The 19,498-nt window shown below is 43.1% G+C and overlaps 1 protein-coding gene across 1 annotated transcript in view; it reads right to left on the bottom strand.

Moving 5' to 3' along the window:
- The window catches only part of CDH2 (cadherin 2), a 209,126-nt gene extending 193,221 nt beyond the window's left edge, over nt 1–15,905 (bottom strand). The window contains exon 1 of the mRNA XM_054510335.2: nt 15,751–15,905. Coding sequence (XP_054366310.1) covers nt 15,751–15,810 — 60 coding nt within the window. The 5' untranslated portion in view covers nt 15,811–15,905. The remainder of the gene's footprint in view (nt 1–15,750) is intronic.
- Nucleotides 15,906–19,498: the final 3,593 nt, after the last annotated feature.

The following is a 19,498-nucleotide window of genomic DNA, read 5'->3' as shown; positions in this document are numbered from 1 at the left end:
CTGGGGAGTCTCAGGCCCGCAGAAAACAAGTGTGGTGATCTCATTTTCCATGCTGGGAATTCGCGGATCCCCTGCAGCATTTGGGGGTTGGGGGAGGGTGTCCACAACCGCCTGCAACTGAGCACCCATATCTGTGGAATTCTGGGGTTCCCTATTAGCAACAGACAAAAGCTACACTTTCAAGCCCAGCTTTTGCCAGAACCACGTGATACCCTCCTTTCCGGACTGTTGGCTCTCCTGGCTTCTATTTCACTTGGTTCAGAATTTGGTTCAGCAGGAGAGGTCCTATTTATTGGGCCCCTTCGAGACTTGCATTTGGTATATTATCTGGAGATCTCGGCAAATAATAAAAAAGGAATCCAACATTGGGGAAGAAAATACTCATGGAGGTTACCGGGTCTCCAGGCAGGGGAGAAAGGATGTTTTACTATGGCCCTGAATGTTTTTCAACTTGGTGGTTTGCAGCCTTGATTGTGCAGTGTGGCTGGTTTTTATAGTTGGGCAAGTAGTTTTTAACATCAAGAGGCTTTAATTCCTAAACCACAGGGTATTTTGATCTTGATGTGTGACCACAACTTATGGTGGTTATTCTCCAGGAAAGTGGCTGTTTACAGGGGTAGGGTCTAGAGCAAGCAAGGGGCCTCAGGAAAGGCTGTAGGCCAAGGATCTCAGAAAAGAGGCAGGACACATGGGGTGACCTTGGCCAAATGATGAACACTTTTGGGTGAGGGCCACCGTAGTTTGGCCCCTTGGCAGTCTGCACTGGTCTTTACAAATGAAGGAGAAATCTTGCCTTGCACAGGGCCTTTTTGGCTAAAGCAACCCCATAACAAGTGGCAAGAGACTGAAAACCTTGCTACCAAGACAGTGTGTCCCATAACTACCCACCCAACAGAGCCCTCGCCAGTGACAACACCAGGCTGGCAGTCTCCAGGGGCTCATAGGGAAAGGTAGAGTAGGAGGTTTCAATGTGCTGGTTGCAAACCGAAACTCTTCACGGAGAGGCTCCCAGTGGGAGGTTATATTCAGCACTTTGTACTTACCTCGGGGGAGGGGATCCACCCACACATTCTGGGTTTTTCTTGAGAAAACTGGCATTTGAGATACTGCCCCCTACGTGCAAGGTTCGAGAATATCCCATGGTGGCAATCCCTGTCTTCTTTAACTTCCATCCATCAGATTCAGTATCTTTAAGTCTTCATTTCCTCTTTGAGCTGTGTTTAGCCCAAGGGTCAGGGATTATAGACAAGAGGCTTGGCCTGATTAGCATTTGGGGAAGGCTAAACTGAAGAAGGTTTTCTCAGCCCACTGTGAGTCTTTCTCTCAGATATCATGGGCTCCCTGTTACGGTCTTTGGGACACTTAGAGATAGGCCGTGGGATCCTAACCTTGCCTGGGATAAATCTTCCAGGATCGACATGGGTGTGCCTTCTAATTCTGTAGGCTGTGCAGCCACTGCTCTGATCATCTTGCATATCCCATTAGCTTTGGGGACTCTTGAGAAAGTAAAGCTATCGATCTCCTAAGGCTTCATGAGGTTGGAAGCAGGGTTGGTCCTGACAGAGGCCCATCTTCCCCACTGTGGGCAATCGCTGTACCTTCTCGATGAGCACAGGCTTGGTGGTTAAGAACATAAACTCAATGGCTAATCCAAAATCTGGGAAAGGTTTACGGGAACCCTTACCCCCTACTTTCAAGTAGGGGGCGCTACGTTAGCAATAGCTCTCCTGACCTCTGTCAACCTCTCTGGCAGGTTAGTCTGAGACAAATGGGCATGTAGGGTTCAGGACCTTCATCATCTTTTTTCTGTTGGGAGCCTGCCTGCTTCCATAACGCAGATATCACGATGCTACAGGTGAACTTACAGGAGCAGGGTCCCCAGGCAGGAGGCTGGCCCTCACCCAGCGCTGCTGAAGATGGGAGGTAAGGGGGGGGGAATTAATTCGGAGATCCAATATATTTAATCTACATTCTCCACCCTTGCCTTTGTCAGTAAGAAAAGTTGTATTTTGACTATCTGCTGACCCTTTTGTCTTACTTACCAGAACTTAGATGAATAGAAGCACTATTTACTAGGTCTCTTCAAAGACACCAAAATTACATACAAAGTCTCACTCTTACTGAATACTCAAAGGCTAAGGCTCAAAGATCGAAAAGAGGCCAGACTATATAACATCCTGATACCACCAGCAGAGCTATAAGCTCACCAGGATGCTGAACACTGAGGGTCTGAGAGCAGACATCCACGTCTCTTCAAGTGCTTGGGGGAGCCCAGGTGCTAGGAAGAGAAAGTCGCATGGACCCCTGGATTGCTCGGTGACTACGGTGCTGGGCCCAGCCAGCCTGAGGTCAGGAAAAACAGGGCAATTCAGAGAACTGTCAACCACTATCAGTTACTTGCAGCTCTTAAAATCACCACCGAGGGGTCATGTGGCCAGTGACAGAAACTGCCTGCTTCCATGGTATCCTATCTGAACGCTGGCTCTGTCTATTAAATTTTCCCATTCAATGTAAGGCCAAAGTTGCTCTCTGAAACAGAGATCCTTAAAGTCTGGATTCTAAACTCCAAATCCTCCTCCAGGCTGCAATCTTTCCCAAAATCTAGAACAGAGAAGCTTATTATGCTCCCACTGCATATATTCTTGTAGACTTCCAAGGAACTAGTTGTTACGAGCAAGGCAAAACCCTGTTCAAATCCCCACCAGCCACATCCTCGAGGCGTGCCTTTGAGTGAATGTGTTAAGCCAGGTTTCATTCAGACCTTTGTAAAATGGATAGTGATGATAATGCCCACTTTATCTCAGGGGACTGATGTGAGATTACATGAGACAGCGCAGGTGAAGGGCTTGGCCTGGCCCATAGTAAGCACTCAGCGAATATTAGATTTAACCACATGAGTAAGCTTTCAAAAAGGTTCAATCCTTGACAACATCCCATACATGCCACAACTGAAAATGTTAGGCAAAAAGAAGAGGCAATAAACAGTAAGGCCAAGCTATAGACAAATTACAAATTTCATCTGATAGGCTAGCGTTCATTCAGACACCTCAAGGAAGAGACAAAGGCCAAAACGCATATCAAAACAATCTTCTACTCATTAGTAACCAGGAGAGCATAAACTGAAACCAAAGAGATACAATTATGCAGTCCACTAAACAGTTAAAAATTTTAAAGTTTGGCTATAACACATATGCTAAAATCATGGGAAAACGAGAAATACATACATGGTGCTGGTGGACCGGTTTGGAAAACATTCTTGTTTGCAACCCAGCAATTCTACTCCTTGGTACATATCCCAGAGCAGTCCAGCATTCCATCACCTGGGAGCTTGCTAGACATGCAAATTCTCAGGCTCCACCACAGAGTTACTGAATCAGAAGCTCAGAGGGTGAGGCCAGGAATCTCTGTTTAATGGGCTTTCTGGTGATTCTTACACAAGCTCAAGTTTGAGAAATGCAGTCCCGGAGTATCCCTGACACTTAATGCCCAGGTGGCAAGTACAGCAATGTTCACAGTAGCCGAATTCTGAACACACACAAACCCATCAACAATAAATTGAATAAGTAAATTCTACCATATTCATAGCATGCAATGCCCTAGAGCAGTGAAAATGAACAAATTAGAGTTATACAATTCAACTGAATGAATCTTACAGACAGAATGCTAAGCAGAATAAGCAAATCACAAAAAGTACATTTTATATATATATGTGCACATAAATACACACATATGCATAATACATTTATAAACACATAATACACGCACATTTACATAAACACACCTCTCCTCCCCCATATATATGGGATATATACATAGATGGTAATACTATGAAGAAAAGCAATGAGTAATTAATTAGAAAGATGAAGATAATTGTTACCTCTGGGGCAAAAAGGGGGAATAGATACAGTATTCTGGAGACTTCCAAGGTACTGGCAATTTTCCATTTCTTAACTCGTCTGGTAGTTACACGGACATATTTGTATACTCTAATTATTTTTTATACTGTGCATATACTGTGCTTTATATACTCCTCCACATGGACCACATTTTACAATAAAAAAGATTTTTTTTTAAAGGTTGAACTTCATATATATGCAAAGTAGAACTGGATGCCAATCCTGCCTTAATTTTTTTTTTTTTTTTACCTGCATTCAAATAAATACCAAACCAGAACACAGGCTCTGACCTCAGGCTGCTGGCATTTGAATCCTAAGTTTCTTCCCTTAACAAAATCACTTTGGGTACCTTGTTCTAAACGATCTGTGCTTTGGTGTCCTCATATGTAAAGCGAGTATAATCTTGGGTGAATTAAATGAGTTAATACACTTAAAGTCCTTAGAACAGTGCCTGGCACATATAGTAATTACTCAAAAATGATGTGCTATTATTAGGACAGGATGAAACTGAGTTAAAAGTAATATTTCCTACATCTAATCACCAATAAATTATCAGAATCTACAAGAACAATGACTCCTCACTCAGTTTTTGCAGATTCTGTATTGGCATCCACCAACATTACCTTCAACCCCCTCCTCTCTATGAGGTCCTCATCATCATGTTAAAAGCATTCAGAGATGAGTAACTTACTCTGGTTCCAGGCTAGTCTCAACACATACACACACATGTTTGCATCAATATCAGAACATTAAAGAATTAAATCACAGAAGCAAAGAGAAAGACACCAGAATAGCTTCTGTTCGATTACCTGCAATTCCCAAAATTCAAATTGCTGGCAGAATACACTCCATATACATTAACCCCTTTCCCTAATCCTATCAGCCTAGCAACATCTGTTAGAATTTAAAGAGGGATGTTAAAATATGTGTCCTTCAGGTGTGGTTCCTCAGTGAGGCCGAAGGGACATTCGGGTGATAGTCCCTTCAGAGTTACAAGTTCCTGGCTATCACGCTGAACACAGAACAAAGCTTTAGACATATAAGAGCTCAAATTTATTCAAATATTTAAATTATCCCTTGACTGTGTTTGTATAAAACAGTGGTAATGGCTATGCCCCAAAATCTTCAGTTAAAGAGCTTATACCTTGTTTACCATATGAAAGCACTTTTTTAAGTGATGTATATATATTAGCCCATTTACTTTTCATAACCGCCTTATGATAAACTATCATAAAAATGTCATGTTGTCCACGTGCGCATAATACCCAAGTGTCAGAACTGGGGTACAAACACAGGTCAACTAGCTCCAGAGACCCCAATCTTAACCACAATGCCTCACTGCCTCTCTAGGCTACTAAATCAGTACAACTGAAAAGAAAAAAGGACAAGAACCAAAAATCTAAGGAAATATTAAACGTAATAAAGGGAGCATTTCAGTTCAGAAAACGAGCAGCTTTATTTGACCAACAACAGCCACTCGTGTGTTAGTCTGTGTATTATGTGTATAAAATCTTGGTGGGAGAAATTGAGCAAGACTCTCTACCCTCATACCACATACAAAAAGAAATTTCAGGTAAGTAAATATCTAAATGTGAAAATATAAACAGATAAATACAATTTGATATAGCATGAGGTTTAAGAAGACTGTGTTTGGAGGTGCATGGTCTCAATTTATATACTGGCACAACAACCAGAGTAGTGGCCCAGGAACACGTGATATGTATGTGTATATGTATGTATATATGTGTGTATATATATATTTAAATTATGTATGCATTTAAATTCTGAAGAACCAAGACTTAGGAAAATAAGGAATAGGAATCATGACAATATCCATTACAAATGCAAATACTAAAAAAGTAACCTCACTGTTTTCCAAAATGCCTTTATTTTAGGTCATAAAATGCTATAAGCCATCTGCAGATAGTCTACTGTTATCTACATTTAAATACACCAGTATCCTCCTTTTAAACACAGCTCCATAGAGACAGCCTCAAATAAAGGGAAGACCATAAACCAAATCATGGATAACCCAGTTTTGTTTACAAAGAAGTTAACTATAAATCGATTTGTAAATTAAATCAGTGATTATGATGTTCTCCCCAAATGTCCTTAGTACTTGTCAAACAGAAAAGACAGACTGTAAACAAAATTTAATGCCAAAAACACAAACACCAAATACAAACAATTACTTTTATGGGAGAAAAACTATGGGTTGGGGCGAAACACAAATGAAATACATATTATGTATCAATAAGCTAAGGCCGTGCAAAAAGTACACTCTCTTTAAATACTGCAAAATAAAGTCCACACGTGTAAGAAAGTCCACACGTGTAAGAACGTTAAAAAAAAAAACTAGAACTGCCTTGAAGCAAAGAAATCCTTGGTGGGCTGGAATTTGATTCTTTAGTCCTCAGCACCATGCATGGAATCCTCCACCTAGAATCTGGATCTACTAAACAACCGTTATAAATAGAGAGAAAAGGCCTCTACAAAGAAAGATCTTGGGACAAATATGGCACTCTGCATCCTTCATGGCAACCTCTCAGATCTTTAAAAAACCTATACAAACACAAAAGAGGATCAACTGTACCCAAAGATGCACTGAACAGCTGGAAAACTAGCAGTTTATGGCATTATAACCCCTCCATTTAACCTCTTTTTAAGTTAAAATTAAATCTGGGTAAGACCTCATTGAGAAGTGGGTCACCGATAAGCTCAGAGAAGGTATTAAGAAGCATCACTGAAAAGATTAGAATCTGTTAACACCCCAAAACTCTGCTTGAAGACGTCAAATCAAAAAGACATTTAGTTCTTTGCCTCCATCCTCCTTCTGGTAGAGGCTGTAACTTACTACAGTCTAAATGGTTTTGGCTTTTGGCTAAACAACACTGCCAAGTTAAAAGAACTACAGAAGAAAAAATCTGAGTAGGAAAACCCACAAAAGGTGTTTCATGGCTTGACAAACCACAAATATGCAAGCAACTTCTAGCTGCAATGAAATAATCACTCCATTCTTTAAATAAAAAAAAATGAATTTTCAACTTCCTTAACTTCCTGAAGATTTCTATAACATCCATGAATCTTTCCTAATTTCTGACTATTAAAACATATGTATGACACAAACATATGGACAAATTCTAAAATTGAGTGGAAGATGCCAGACACAAACGGGAATATAATATAGGATTTCATAAAGTACAAAGATTCCATAAAAATAAGCAAAAGTAATAGATGTCACTAGAAGTCAAGTAAATACTCAGCATTGGAGGATGGTTAAAATTGGAGGAGGGTACTCATGAGGTGCTGTTGAAGCTGTGTCTTGATTGGGTGCTGACTCAATAGTATGTTCAATTTATGAATATTCAGCAGGTTATCCACTTATATGTGCACTTTCCTGTAAGCATTTGATAGTTCCCTAAAGTGTGAGTGTGTATGTTGAGGTGTGTGTCAACTCTGATTTTGAATTCCCTAAAGTACAATTTGGGGAAGCAGAACATTGTAAGTTAATTTTGAACATGTTACCACCAAATGGACTCCACCGGGGGGATGCCAAAGGAGCTGCAAAAGGCTAATATTCTGGCCACACAAAACACATTTTTTCTTTATTTACTGGACCAGAAAGTCATAAAGAATGAACTTCAGACTTTGAACCATTGTGTTAACCAATTAAGACAACAAAAGAAAAAAAATTAAAGTGGTCACAATCTCTAGTTTATGAAAGATTTATGTTAAGCAGAGGGAGTGGATTATATCCCCTTTAAACTTAGTAAAATTAATGGTTTTTTTATTCATTTATTTCAGAGTTCACTTAATAGCTTCCCAATCAACCAAGAGACATTTTGTTGGAGATTCTAGTCAAGCCAACTGAATCCGCCCAGTTACAACAGGTCAAGTTACAAGCGAAACAGTTCTAGGCTTTCTCCTTGGCAAAACAAATCTGTTGTCCCTCCACAAAACATTCGCATGAATCTGCTTTAGTAGTTCCTTTTGAGATGTGGACATATTTGTTTTAAAAGCCCCCAAATAATTTCATTTTGGGAGAAAAAGTAATTCAGATGATTCAAACAGGGAAAATGTGTCACTAAACATATTTCAAAACTTGGTGATCCACTCTCTTGAACTTACTTTCACAGAAAGGAACGCTGAAAAAACAGTATCAAAAAAAAGAAAAAAAAAAAAAACACACATAGCCTGAGGGTTTCTAGGCTCTTAGGAAGTATTTTAAGTTCTAGGATTTGCGCAAAAAAATTATTTTTGAACACTTATCAGCATATTATTTGTTGATCGAGACAATTTGAAGAACATTATAAAACTGATTATGAATCATTTCCCTATGATATTTTCTTCTTTCTCTAAGATAACATATTTTATTTTATTTTTTTAAAGATTTTATTTATTTGTTTGACAGAGAGAGACACAGGGAGAGAAGGAGCACAAGCAGGGGGAGTGGGAGAGGGAGAAGCAGGCTTCCCACTGAGCAGGGAGCCCCTTGTGGGACTCTATCCCAGGACCCTGGGATCATGACCTGAGCCAAAGGCAGACACTTAATGACTGAGCCACCCAGGCGCCCCTAAGAGAACGTATTTTAAAAATGAGTGAAAATCCTAACCAAGCATTACATTTTGGGTTCAGACGCCAAAATAAATCAAAATATTTAAGGTCAAATTAATAGAGAATATAACTCAAAAGTTGACTATTTAAAAAAAAAATCTTATCAACCCACTAAAGAGGAATCGAAATTCCTCTCTAATGCAATATTCATTCCTTGACTACCACTGTATTGAAAGGGTCCCAGTCCATAGAGGGAGGGAGAAAACCATATGTTTTGCAGTCAGGCTCAATCTATTCTGACAGATATCGTTTCACTCTGGATTCTCAGAAAAACTACTCAAACTGAGTTCTACTTTCATCATCTCTAAAATGGGAATTTTATCTCACAGGGTTATGGAAACAATTAACTGGGATAACATGTTAGTTTCCTTCACTGAAATTAAAAATATTTTATTGTAAAGGTTTAGTACTACCAGACATTAGTTAAAAAAAACAAAAGGGTTCGAAGAGGTGGCAACAAATATCAGAAGTTCTAATGGTTTTCTCCGGTGTATGTGTTTTTTCTGAGTTACATGAATGACCTACTGACGATTAATAAAAATAAAATAAATTGTGAGAGGTCTTAAAACTGCATATGAGGAAAAAAGGGCCAGCCTTACAATCATTACTGAAAGCAGTAATAGCATCTGATTCCTATACTAAATATTCTTCTGCATCTCAAATTCTAGATAGTACTAAGGTGTTTAGACTACACTTTAGGCCACACTTTCACCACCAGGAATAGATGAAAAATTAAATATTCAGTCAAAGGAATGTAAGAAATATCACAATGGTTTAAACCAACTAATGTAATCTCTCAGGCACAAATAACTCAGCACAGTATAGTCATTTTATGATACAACATGGAAACTAAGCTATTATTTAACTACCCATTAACTTAGCCAATCTTCTTAGGCCTACTTGTAGCTCAGCCTGCCATAGGTTGTTCTCGACACAACTTTAGGACGTTCTACTGTTACCTTAGGCCATCTTCATCCTATTCCTACATCGTTTGATTACCTATTCTTTCGTCACAGCTTCTATCGTGGTCTTCGTCCAATTTCTCCTCATTCAGAAGCCCTGAAATCCCACTGATCATTTTCGCGGTCCTTCTCTGAGGCATTTCTAGGTACGTGGCTATGCCATAAACATTAGGTGGTTTAACAATCATTTTCTTGACCTGGAACTAGAACTAAAATGCTTTACTCCACACAGCAAGGGTTCGCAAATGTAACTGCATATTACACATATAATTTATTAAATCAATTCCTACTAATGACATTCAGAGTTCAATTAATCCAATCTTTTGTAATTATAAACATATCAATACATAATGTTATATATGCACATAGATTTATATATTATGTGTACATCATGAATACAGACATATCTGTAGAAAAATAACTTGCTAGGTCAATGGGCTATATTTTTAGTGCTGACCCATATCACTCAATTCAAAGGTTCTCACGGAAGCTATCTTCTTTCAAAGAAACACAGAAGTATATAGGAATAAAAGGAATAATTTTTATTCTTAGTAGTATCACATTCCCCTTCAAGTCTAACCCAAAAAAATAGTTTACTTTTAGTGGTAAAAGGAGCACTGCCAATGAAAAAAAATTACTTTTAAAAGTCAAGCATATAAAAAAGAGAGATGACTTCTAACCTACCATATATAATAAACTATTGTTAATGACCTCCAAAGAGATATTCTACCACTCTGAGTCTGTGGAAATCTTTGCATTTCAGGTTAAAAATTAAAGTCATTCCAAAGTCTTTGAAAAGGAGTCATTTGGGGGATATTTTTAAGCAGCCCCAAGAGTCCCAGAACTGGAAAGTCCCTTAGAGATCAACTAATCCAACCAGGCCCAGTATTTTACTGTTGAAGAAAATGAGGTCAGGAGAGTTTAAGGGCGTAAGCCACATCTAGACTAGATTAGAACCCCAGGCTCCCTGCCCTTGACACTAGCTCTTGCCCTTGACACTAGCTCTTGCCCTTGACACTAGCTCTTGCCCTTGACCCTATGTAACATCAGCTCATTTGCACAGAACAAAATTACTACACCTTTGGTACCCAAATCACCTCGGATGGCAAACAAAGAGGTGTCAATTAACTATGGATTGACACTTCATGCTAAACTGTGATAAATGTTGCAGGAGACATGTGTGTAAATACCAGTCCTCAACATACATGTTGTACATATATACACAACCCAAGGTCTTTGTGCTGCTGTAAGTACAGGGGAAGCTCAGACAAGGAAGTGCACAGAGTATGAAAGAGAGTAACCAGAAATAAGAACCAAGAAGCATTTATTTATAACCCAAATTTTCCTTTTAAAAACTCTGTTGTAACACAAATCGTAATCTTTAAATATAAATCTTTTTAAAGGTCCTATTTAGCTCCGGAATTCACCTTCTTTTGACTACTTTACAGACATCACTCTATATAGGCAGAAGATACAGCTCTAACTAAAACATTTATCTATATAAATCTCTTCCCTGGCATAAATAGGGTTGTTTAATTAAAACTGATCTACATTTAGTTAAATACACAAAGACTAGCATCTGCTCAAATTAACTGATATAATTTGCTAAAAAATTAAAACAAAAATAAGTTTTTGGTAGGAAAAGACAGAAATGTGCGGCATAATACAAATTACATTTCAACTTATAGTTCTTAACCCAATTTGAAAATGCTTAGGTTTTTAGAAGGTATACTAATGGCAGATAAATATTCAAATGACAAAATCCAAACTTCAAATCTACCATATTTTTTAAATGGTTGATAAAATTCACCACCAGTCTGTGCAGTGCTTAAACTTGATTACTTTTTGTATTTGAGCCAAAAGAACAAATTTGAATAATGTTAACTTGGGCAAATGGTAGAGTATATACACAAACACGGCATTTCTTAAATAACATCTAGGATTTTTCTTTAAAAATCACTCTTCTAACTTAAGAATATCCCTTTGAAAACAGAATGGGGATCTGAGTTACTTAGGATTTTTTTTAAGGCATTTTAAAGCAAGATTAACTGTTGCTTTAAGTCTTGACATTTCCCGATTAATAGCCCTGAAGCTTAATGAGGCACAACAGATTTAAGAATTGAAAATTTTTAATGAAAAGGGAAATTAAGGACAGTTTGGTGCAATATATTGTCATCAAAATAATCTGTCCCAAGAAGACTTTAGTCTCTATATGCAAAAAATACAATCTAAAAAAATTTCCTCTTAAAATCTCAGTCTGAACTTTTAGAAGATCAGAGCAGACTTCCAGGAACGTATGAAAGTCAAAAAGTACAATCTTAAGTAAATTCTGAACTTGCAATTGGAGCCTAAGAAATTACAGATAGATAGATAGATAGACAGATACAGATTATCTGTCTACATATATATCTCCATATATATATATTTTTTAAATGTGTCCATAAAATATTTTAGGATGCACAAATTATTATTTATCAAATCACACCTAGTATGCTGGCAATGCACCATCTATGAGTAATGACCACATACCATAAGATAAGAAAAGGGCAACGATATGCATACCTATGGCCACTAAGTAAAATAAACTATAAATACCAACTATGTTAATTCTCCTTACTTTCACAATAAGTTGTTACAAAGACACATGAAAATCAAATAAACACTGAGAATAAATATGTTTTATACCTAAAATGATTACTGCATCCTAGATTTCCCACTTCCTAAAATAAAGCTTCTTCTTATGTGTCTCATGTGTTGAATATTAATCTCTTCAAAGTGTATACACCTAACAGGTGAAAATCACATATGGTTTATGCCATCTTTTTTCATACTTCCTCACCCAAGGTTGAAAGCAGGACTTATGTGATAAGACTAAGAATCCAGAGTACCTATAAACATTAAGGTGATGTCCTTGATGCTTCATAACCCATACAAATTTATTTAAATAAGAAGAATGGAACTATGCCATTAAAACGTGAACTAGAAAAACAAAGCAGGTTTTTTAGTCTAGTAATTACTGGGTAGGTAGTAAAAATAAAATTGATTTCTTTTTTTTTTTTTTTTTTGCCTGATGATAAATCTATTGAAGGCCTTGAAAGTCACTTGCATAATTTAAAAGGGAAGTTTGTCATAACTTTGTGATATCCTTTGATCTTTGACATTTAATGGTTAAATTTGACTTTCTTGTTTTTAGTGCAAAGGAAAATACTAATGCCATAAGTTAAAATAAGGAAGAATTAGAGAAAATCTTAAAGCTGAATATCATAATGTGCAAATGACTAGAATTATATAACTCTAAGTAAGAGAACAACTAAACTAATAAAGGATCTCTCAAAGTAAAAATAAAAGTGTTCAAAGTAAAACAAGAAACACCTCAGTTAACACATAAACGCACAAAGTCTTTTTGAATATTTAATCATTCTTTAACTGGTCTGAAAAAATAAGGTTGCTCTGTATCTATACTAATAACCTATTCATTCTCTTTCCTAAAAGTCTTGTCTTCTTAGTCTGACCTTAAAAAAAAAAAAAAAAAAAAAAAAAAAACTGGACTTGAATAGCAGATGACTGCAGAAGGGGCCATTTTCACCTTGCAGATAGATCTTTGTTATTCTGGTGTGTAAAGCAGGCCATTAGCACAAAGTCATTTCTAATCTCAGTTGTACAATTCACATGGCGCACTTAACCCTGAAACTCATGTTCATAAACTGCTCTGCTTTCACTCCTAATGACCTTGCAAATCATTCAATGTAATTGCTTAACTTGCACCCAGGAATTAGGAGACTGCCAAATAACTTGATGACAAAGTTATAACTTCCCTTTTCCTGAGGGTTTACAAACGTCAACATAACATCCATTTAGAAGAAACTGGAAAGAACATGGGACCGTAAAGATAAGCGCAGTATGTGACGTTTATAAATTCTATTTTTAAAAAATGCTTAAAGGAGAAAATGACTTAGAAAATTCACACCTGACTTCAAGGCAGATGACTAAGAGAAAATGAGACTGCTCCAGTGGTACCACACTTAGTCCCACGGTATGAATGACCAACAAATGTCTCCTCCTCTCCTAACTTCACTGCGCAGTATTCAATTAAAACATACTTTCAGATCAAAAAGTTAGTGAACATGATACTATCTACTGCTGGTTTCACACTCTGAAAATTTATGAAAACTTGTTTGTAAATTAGTAAGACCACTCAATGATGTTCAAAATTAATGCTTTTAAAAATAAGATTTTTTGATCTACGGCATTTTCTGTTTAAAAGGGAAAATATCTGATGTCCATAGGATTCTTAAGTTTATCTTGCCCTCCCCCTAACTTCAAACCACCGAAGTAGCATTTTTTTCCTTCCTTCCCCTTCAGCCTAACCCCTTTAGTAAACCCTATTTGAAAAGAAGAAACAGTTAAGTGACAGGAGGGAAAGAATGAGGAGTGCGCACTTCAAGAATAAAGGGCGGTTTTATAACAGGAGATACTTTTGTTAGCAAGTGACTGACTGGTCTCCTCCCCCAGTTAGAAGAAATTCCATCCACTTCCCAAAACTGCAGAGGCCAAAAACGTCTAGTCTAATAGTTCTCAAACCCCAGAGTCAGAAGAGCCAAGGGGGGCGGACTGGCGAGTGGGGGAAGGGGAGAGAGACCAGCAGGAGACGAAAGAACAAAAGGAGAAACCCAAGAAAGGAGAAAAGACGGGACCCGGGCGGCCACGGAGTCAGAGGGAGAGAGAGAGAGAGAGAGAGAGCGCGCCGGAAAGCGGGAGAGCACGACCTGGGGGAAGAGAGCGCAGAGCCGGGCAGGGCGCGCGGCTCCACGGCGGACCATGGACAGGGCTCCAGCGGCTTCTGCCCACACCCCTCTAGGGGGCGGCGGGAGAAAGCGCGAGAGACCGCGGGCGCCGACCCCGTCCCGCCCCCGGCGCCCGCATTCGCCCCCTCACCCCCCACCCTCGCCGCGGCCGGACCGCGCCAGGCCGTGACCCGTGAAGACCATGGAGGGGGGCGATCCGCACCATCTGTCCCAGCCCCGGCCGCCCCCGGCGCAGCGGCACTTCCAAGCCGCGCCCGCACTTTTCAGAGCTGCCACTCGCTGGCCACCCCCAGCTGCAAGGGTGCGCAGGGGGCCCCTTGGGCGGATTTCCCCAGGGACCCTGACCTGCATTCAGGGCGGACACGCCCCTCTCCTGCGGCCGCTTTGGAACCCCATCGCCAGCCGCGGCCGATTTAGGACCCCCGGCCTGCCCCCGCCCTGCGCGGGGGTCGGGGCTGAGGCGCGCGGCGTCGCTTCCCGGGACCGTGTGGGCGGCCGGGAGGGGCCTTGGCTTATCCTCCGCTGGACGCCGCGGGGAAAGTTGGTCGGTCAGCCGGGCTGGGGATCGGTGGCGCGGAGTGGCAAGGGAACCTGCGACCTGCCTGAAGCAGGTGCTTCCTGCCGCGGAGAAGACTCCTAGTACCGATTCTATGAAGAGGCTGTCTGGCGCTCTCCCGAAGGCGTGAAAAGTGCGGAGGCTCCTTGCGAAGGCGTCCCCGAGGACGAACGCAGGGGAGAGACAGCGGACAGAGGAAGAGGAATAATAACCGAGTAACGGAACTTCTCCCCACCCGCCAGCGTTCGGGGCGTGCGGGGCCAGGGTCTGGGTGCGGAGGCCCCGGCCCGCATTGACTCTTCGGGGCAAGGGGACGAGGTTTTCTTCCAGGTGGGACCGACACAGAACACAGTGAGGGCAAGAGGACAAGAAGAGAAAGCAACTCTGGTCTTGGGTAAAGACAATAGGACAGTGGAGCCCTCGGGCCCCGGGAGGCGCGCGGGTGCCAGGGTGGGGTGGGATGGAGGCACGTCCCATAACTAAGACACCAGAGTGAGAATTCCTACTGCAAACTCGCGACCCATCCCTGCAGAAATAAACAAAAAAATCGGAGCAAAGTGCAAAGCGAGGGGCGAGAAGCGCAGAAAACTGCAAAACCTGGGAGCTGTCCTGCCTCACCCTTCTGCTGCCCGGAGATACCCCCTGCAAGCTCGCCCGGCCCGGAAGGAAGAACAGAGGGGGCCGGCGATAGGTCCCTTCGGGACCCGCCGGGAGCGGCGCCGGAGACCAGCCGGCCCGGCCAGCCCTGCCCCAGCGCCCCGGCCCGAGCCTCGTGCCTGCGCAGCTCCCGACCGCGCGGTGCGGCACCTCCCTTCCCCGGTGCGCAGCCTGGCCCCGCAGCGGCGCGGGGAACAAAGGGACCCGGCGCCGCCCGCCCCACCCCGCCCGCGGCCCGGCCCGCGGAGACCGCCGCGTACCTGAAGCAGGGCCGCCAGCAGCGGCAGCAGGGTCCGCGACGCTCCCACTATCCGGCACATGGAGGCGGAGAGGGGCCGAGCGAGGAGCCGGAGGCGGCGGCGGCGGCGGCAGCGGCAGCGGCAGCACCAACAGCGGCGCGGAGAGACGGCTCCAGGCAGTTTCCACCCCCTTCCCTTCCCCTCCCCACCCCACCCCCTTCACCGCTGCTCTCCTCTCCCCGCCAATGGAGAGCGAGCTGATGACAAATAGCGGGCCGCGGAGTCCGCGGGACTCGCACCAGGAGTAATAAAACAGACCGAGAGATCAAGGAGCTGGGGAGGGGGCGGGGGAGAAGGCGTGCGTGCGTGTGAGGGTGTGAGAGAGAGAAAGAGAGTGTGTGTGCGTGTGTGTGTGTAGGCGGCCGCGGTGGCCGCGCAGGCGGCTAGGCTTCGGCCCTAAGCGCAGCGGAAGCCGGGAGGGATGCAGGCGGCGGGGACCTTGGCCGGTGTAGGATGCGGAGGTGGAAGTGGAGCGGCTGGCGCTCCCGAGGAGCTCCGCAACGCGAGGTTTCGGGCTCGTGGCTTTGCTTCCTCTGGGTCCCCTCTCCAGGGCCGCTCTGCAAGACCAAGATGCCGAGGAGAGCGCCGCGGGGAGGGCGCTCCGGGCCGTGCGCGCTGCGCCCACAAAGGGCAGCAGTCCCGCCGCCCGGCGCCTCCGCTGCGTGGGGGCGGGGGGAATAGGGGGCGCTGAGGGCCGCTTCCCGGCACCCCGGAGAGTTGGAGACTATTCTCCGGCCTCGGCCGCACGGGGGTGAGGCCAGCGGCCGGCGCGGCCGCTACTGCCACGGCTCCGTCCCGCGCAGCCGCCGCCGCGGCCACCCCTGCTGCCCGCGCGCCGGCACCCGCCTGCCGGTCCTTGCCCCGCGCCGCTCACTCGCGCGCGCCGCCCCACCCCCCGCCGCCGCCGCCCGCGCACCCCGCTCGGCCTCCGCGAGCGCGATGGACGCGAGCCGCCGCCGCCGCCGCCACTCTCCCGGCGCTCGCCGCACGCGCTGCCAGGCTGCGCGGCCCTCTCTCCTTCCCTCTCCTCTCCCGCCGCCGCCGCCCTCGCCCCCGCCTCCTCCTCCCTCCTCCGCCGAGCTTCCCCGCCCGCGTCGTGGCCAATCGGAGGCCACCGAGCTGCGGCGGTAGCCGGCCAAATCCACGGCAACCGCCCGCCCCCGTCCCCCCCCGAAGCACCCCGTGTTTGCGGCAGCCCGCGGGGGGTCGCCGGAGGGAAGTCTGGGGTGCGAGCAGCACCGCCCCGGCAGGTGGAGGGGCTGCGGGAAATAAAATTACTTGCACGGGAACTTGATGGTTGGCAGGTTCCTCCTTGGACCGCGATGGGGAATCAGAGATCAGGAAAGGGGACAATGCCTCCCAGGCAGCCTAACAGACGCTTCTTTTTCTGTTTTGTCATTCTTTCGAGATAGATTATTTTTCTGGGTAAGGGCAGACACAGCATACTGGCGACGCAGGCAGAGCCCATCCTGGCCATGGTCGTCTGAGGTGCTCGCCTTGAGCCACCTGAGGGCCGGGGAGGGCGGAGGCCGCGGTTTCCCTGTGGCGCTCGTACTTCTCCCACCTTTGCGAATGTGCCGGAACAGCCCAAGTTTGTGTGTTCTTGTTTCGTTTTCTTTTGTTCCCTCTGAGAGTTAGAGAGTGCGTGTTATTTTATTTGAAGTCTCCCGTTCTGTATTTCTAACTCGTTAGTGGTACTGTTCACAATTTTTAGCAAACAGTTTCAGGGGCTTTGACTTCCTCCTTACACCACCTCCAACAACGTCAACAAAGAAAAACAGAAAAGAAAGAGAAAGAGAGGGGTAAACAACCTAAAAGCCAGAGCTCGCTGTGAAAATAGGATTATCTAAAAGATAAAATGACTGATAGTTCGCACCAAGTAACGGAGTTTTGTTTCCTCTCCTTAAGGCAAGAACTTGGAGAGGTACACAAAAAGTGAGAGACTTTACAAGTTTGGGTCACAAGCATTTGTGGAACGGAGGGAGGGGTGAGGAGTCATTGATTTTGGCTACATAATGAATTTTTTCCAGAACTTTTTTTTTTTTTTTTTAGGTTTTACAGGTAAATAAAAATACCAGTATTTTATTTAAACGTTTCCACACTCTGGAGGTCGTGGAACTTCGTTGCAGTGAATGAACATTATTCTTCTACTTCGGGTAACTGAAGTACTAACATTATTTGAATTTGAATTTCAGGATACTGATCATTTAAGAACTTGATGAATTTCTAAAAATCAAGTACTAATTTCTTTGACATGAGTGATGCAGCTTTTGATAATGTACTATTGCTGGCTAGGCTTTTAGAAATTTAATATGCATAGGGAGGCTTATTCAATTTTAATTAAAACATAATATTGTAGGCCATTTTTAAAATGAATCTCAAAAAAAATTTCCTAGATTTTTTTTCTCAAAAAGAATAAGGAAGGTCATGTCAATTCAAATTCCTCCCCACTCCCAGCAGTAGCCATTGATGTTTATTGCCATTCTGATTAAAGTTAGAACAGATTTCAGCATGAGTAACTCTATTGCTTGTTAGTATTATTTGCTAGAAGCTTTAAACATCATGCCCCTTATAAATTAAACTCTTATTACGACTTCAAAATCTGCTTTGGAATGCCTGTCAATGCCTGTCAGCTAACTAATTCTCTGATTCCAATAGTTTTTGATCATACAGATAAGAACTTGCAGGGTTTTTGTTTTTTTTTTGTTTTGTTTTTGGTCCAACTTGCATGCCTCTCATTTTTCAATGGTTGTGAATTGCTTTGGAAACTTGCCTGAGATTAACTTGACCACGTGGTCAGCCAAATCTTGCTAATCAGCCTTTTATCACAAGAAGGAATAGACTAGTCTAAAATTATGTTATTGGAGACTGTGCATCCATTTGATGTTAATAAAATTAGATACAGTGTTGACTTTGGCACGCAACACACCCCTGCCTCCATTGAACCAGTTAAAATAATCTAATGGGGCCATTCATTTCTCTGGGCAAATGGTGACCAAACTCTAAGATTTTCAGCCCAGATCACAGCATTGTTAGTCAGAAGACTAACTTTCCATCAGCCTGCAGAGCTCCAGGGCTGCAGGGGACTTGGCAGTGACCCAGAGAAACAGCCAGGTGGTAGGGGAAGGGGAAGAAAACAAGAAAATAATAAAAATTAAGGCTGGGCTCATACACTGAAAATCAGTCTAATCCCTTGATTTCTGGCCTGTGGGCTGCTGCTGATTTACTACAAGAGGTCTCAAATAAATATGTGCACCAAGCATTGTGGACAGACTGAATAAATGATGTGCACATAGCTAGTTTTCATATGTATATAGATACCATGATGATTCATTTTTAACATTTATTTCAAAGTAAAATCATAACAACTTTTTTGTTGTGGTGTATTTTCTCAAACGGGAGATGCTAAACCTAAAAATACATCATTCAAGTGTTTGGATAAAAGGGTCCTCACTTTGGAAACAAATGACAAATAGTAGTATCTATCTGCAGCACCCTCACCTACAACCTCCCCTCCTCGCCGCCCCACACAGCTCCAAGACAGGAACCATACTTGTCTTTATCCTGCTAAGTGTCCTTCCCAAATGTTAAATGAAGACACTCCTCAACTTTGCCTCCTTCTCTCCCAACCCCCATGGCAAGCTAGGGTTGTCCCTTCTCCCTTAGGAAATGGCCCTCACATTGCAAGTTTCTCCTCAGTTAGCATTAG

This window comes from Mirounga angustirostris, unplaced genomic scaffold (genome assembly GCF_029215605.1).
Source record: "Mirounga angustirostris isolate CCGP_5_RB_7025 unplaced genomic scaffold, mMirAng1.0.hap1 SCAF_14, whole genome shotgun sequence".
Lineage (NCBI taxonomy): Eukaryota > Metazoa > Chordata > Mammalia > Carnivora > Phocidae > Mirounga > Mirounga angustirostris.
This window is presented reverse-complemented; position numbering and strand designations above follow the sequence as displayed.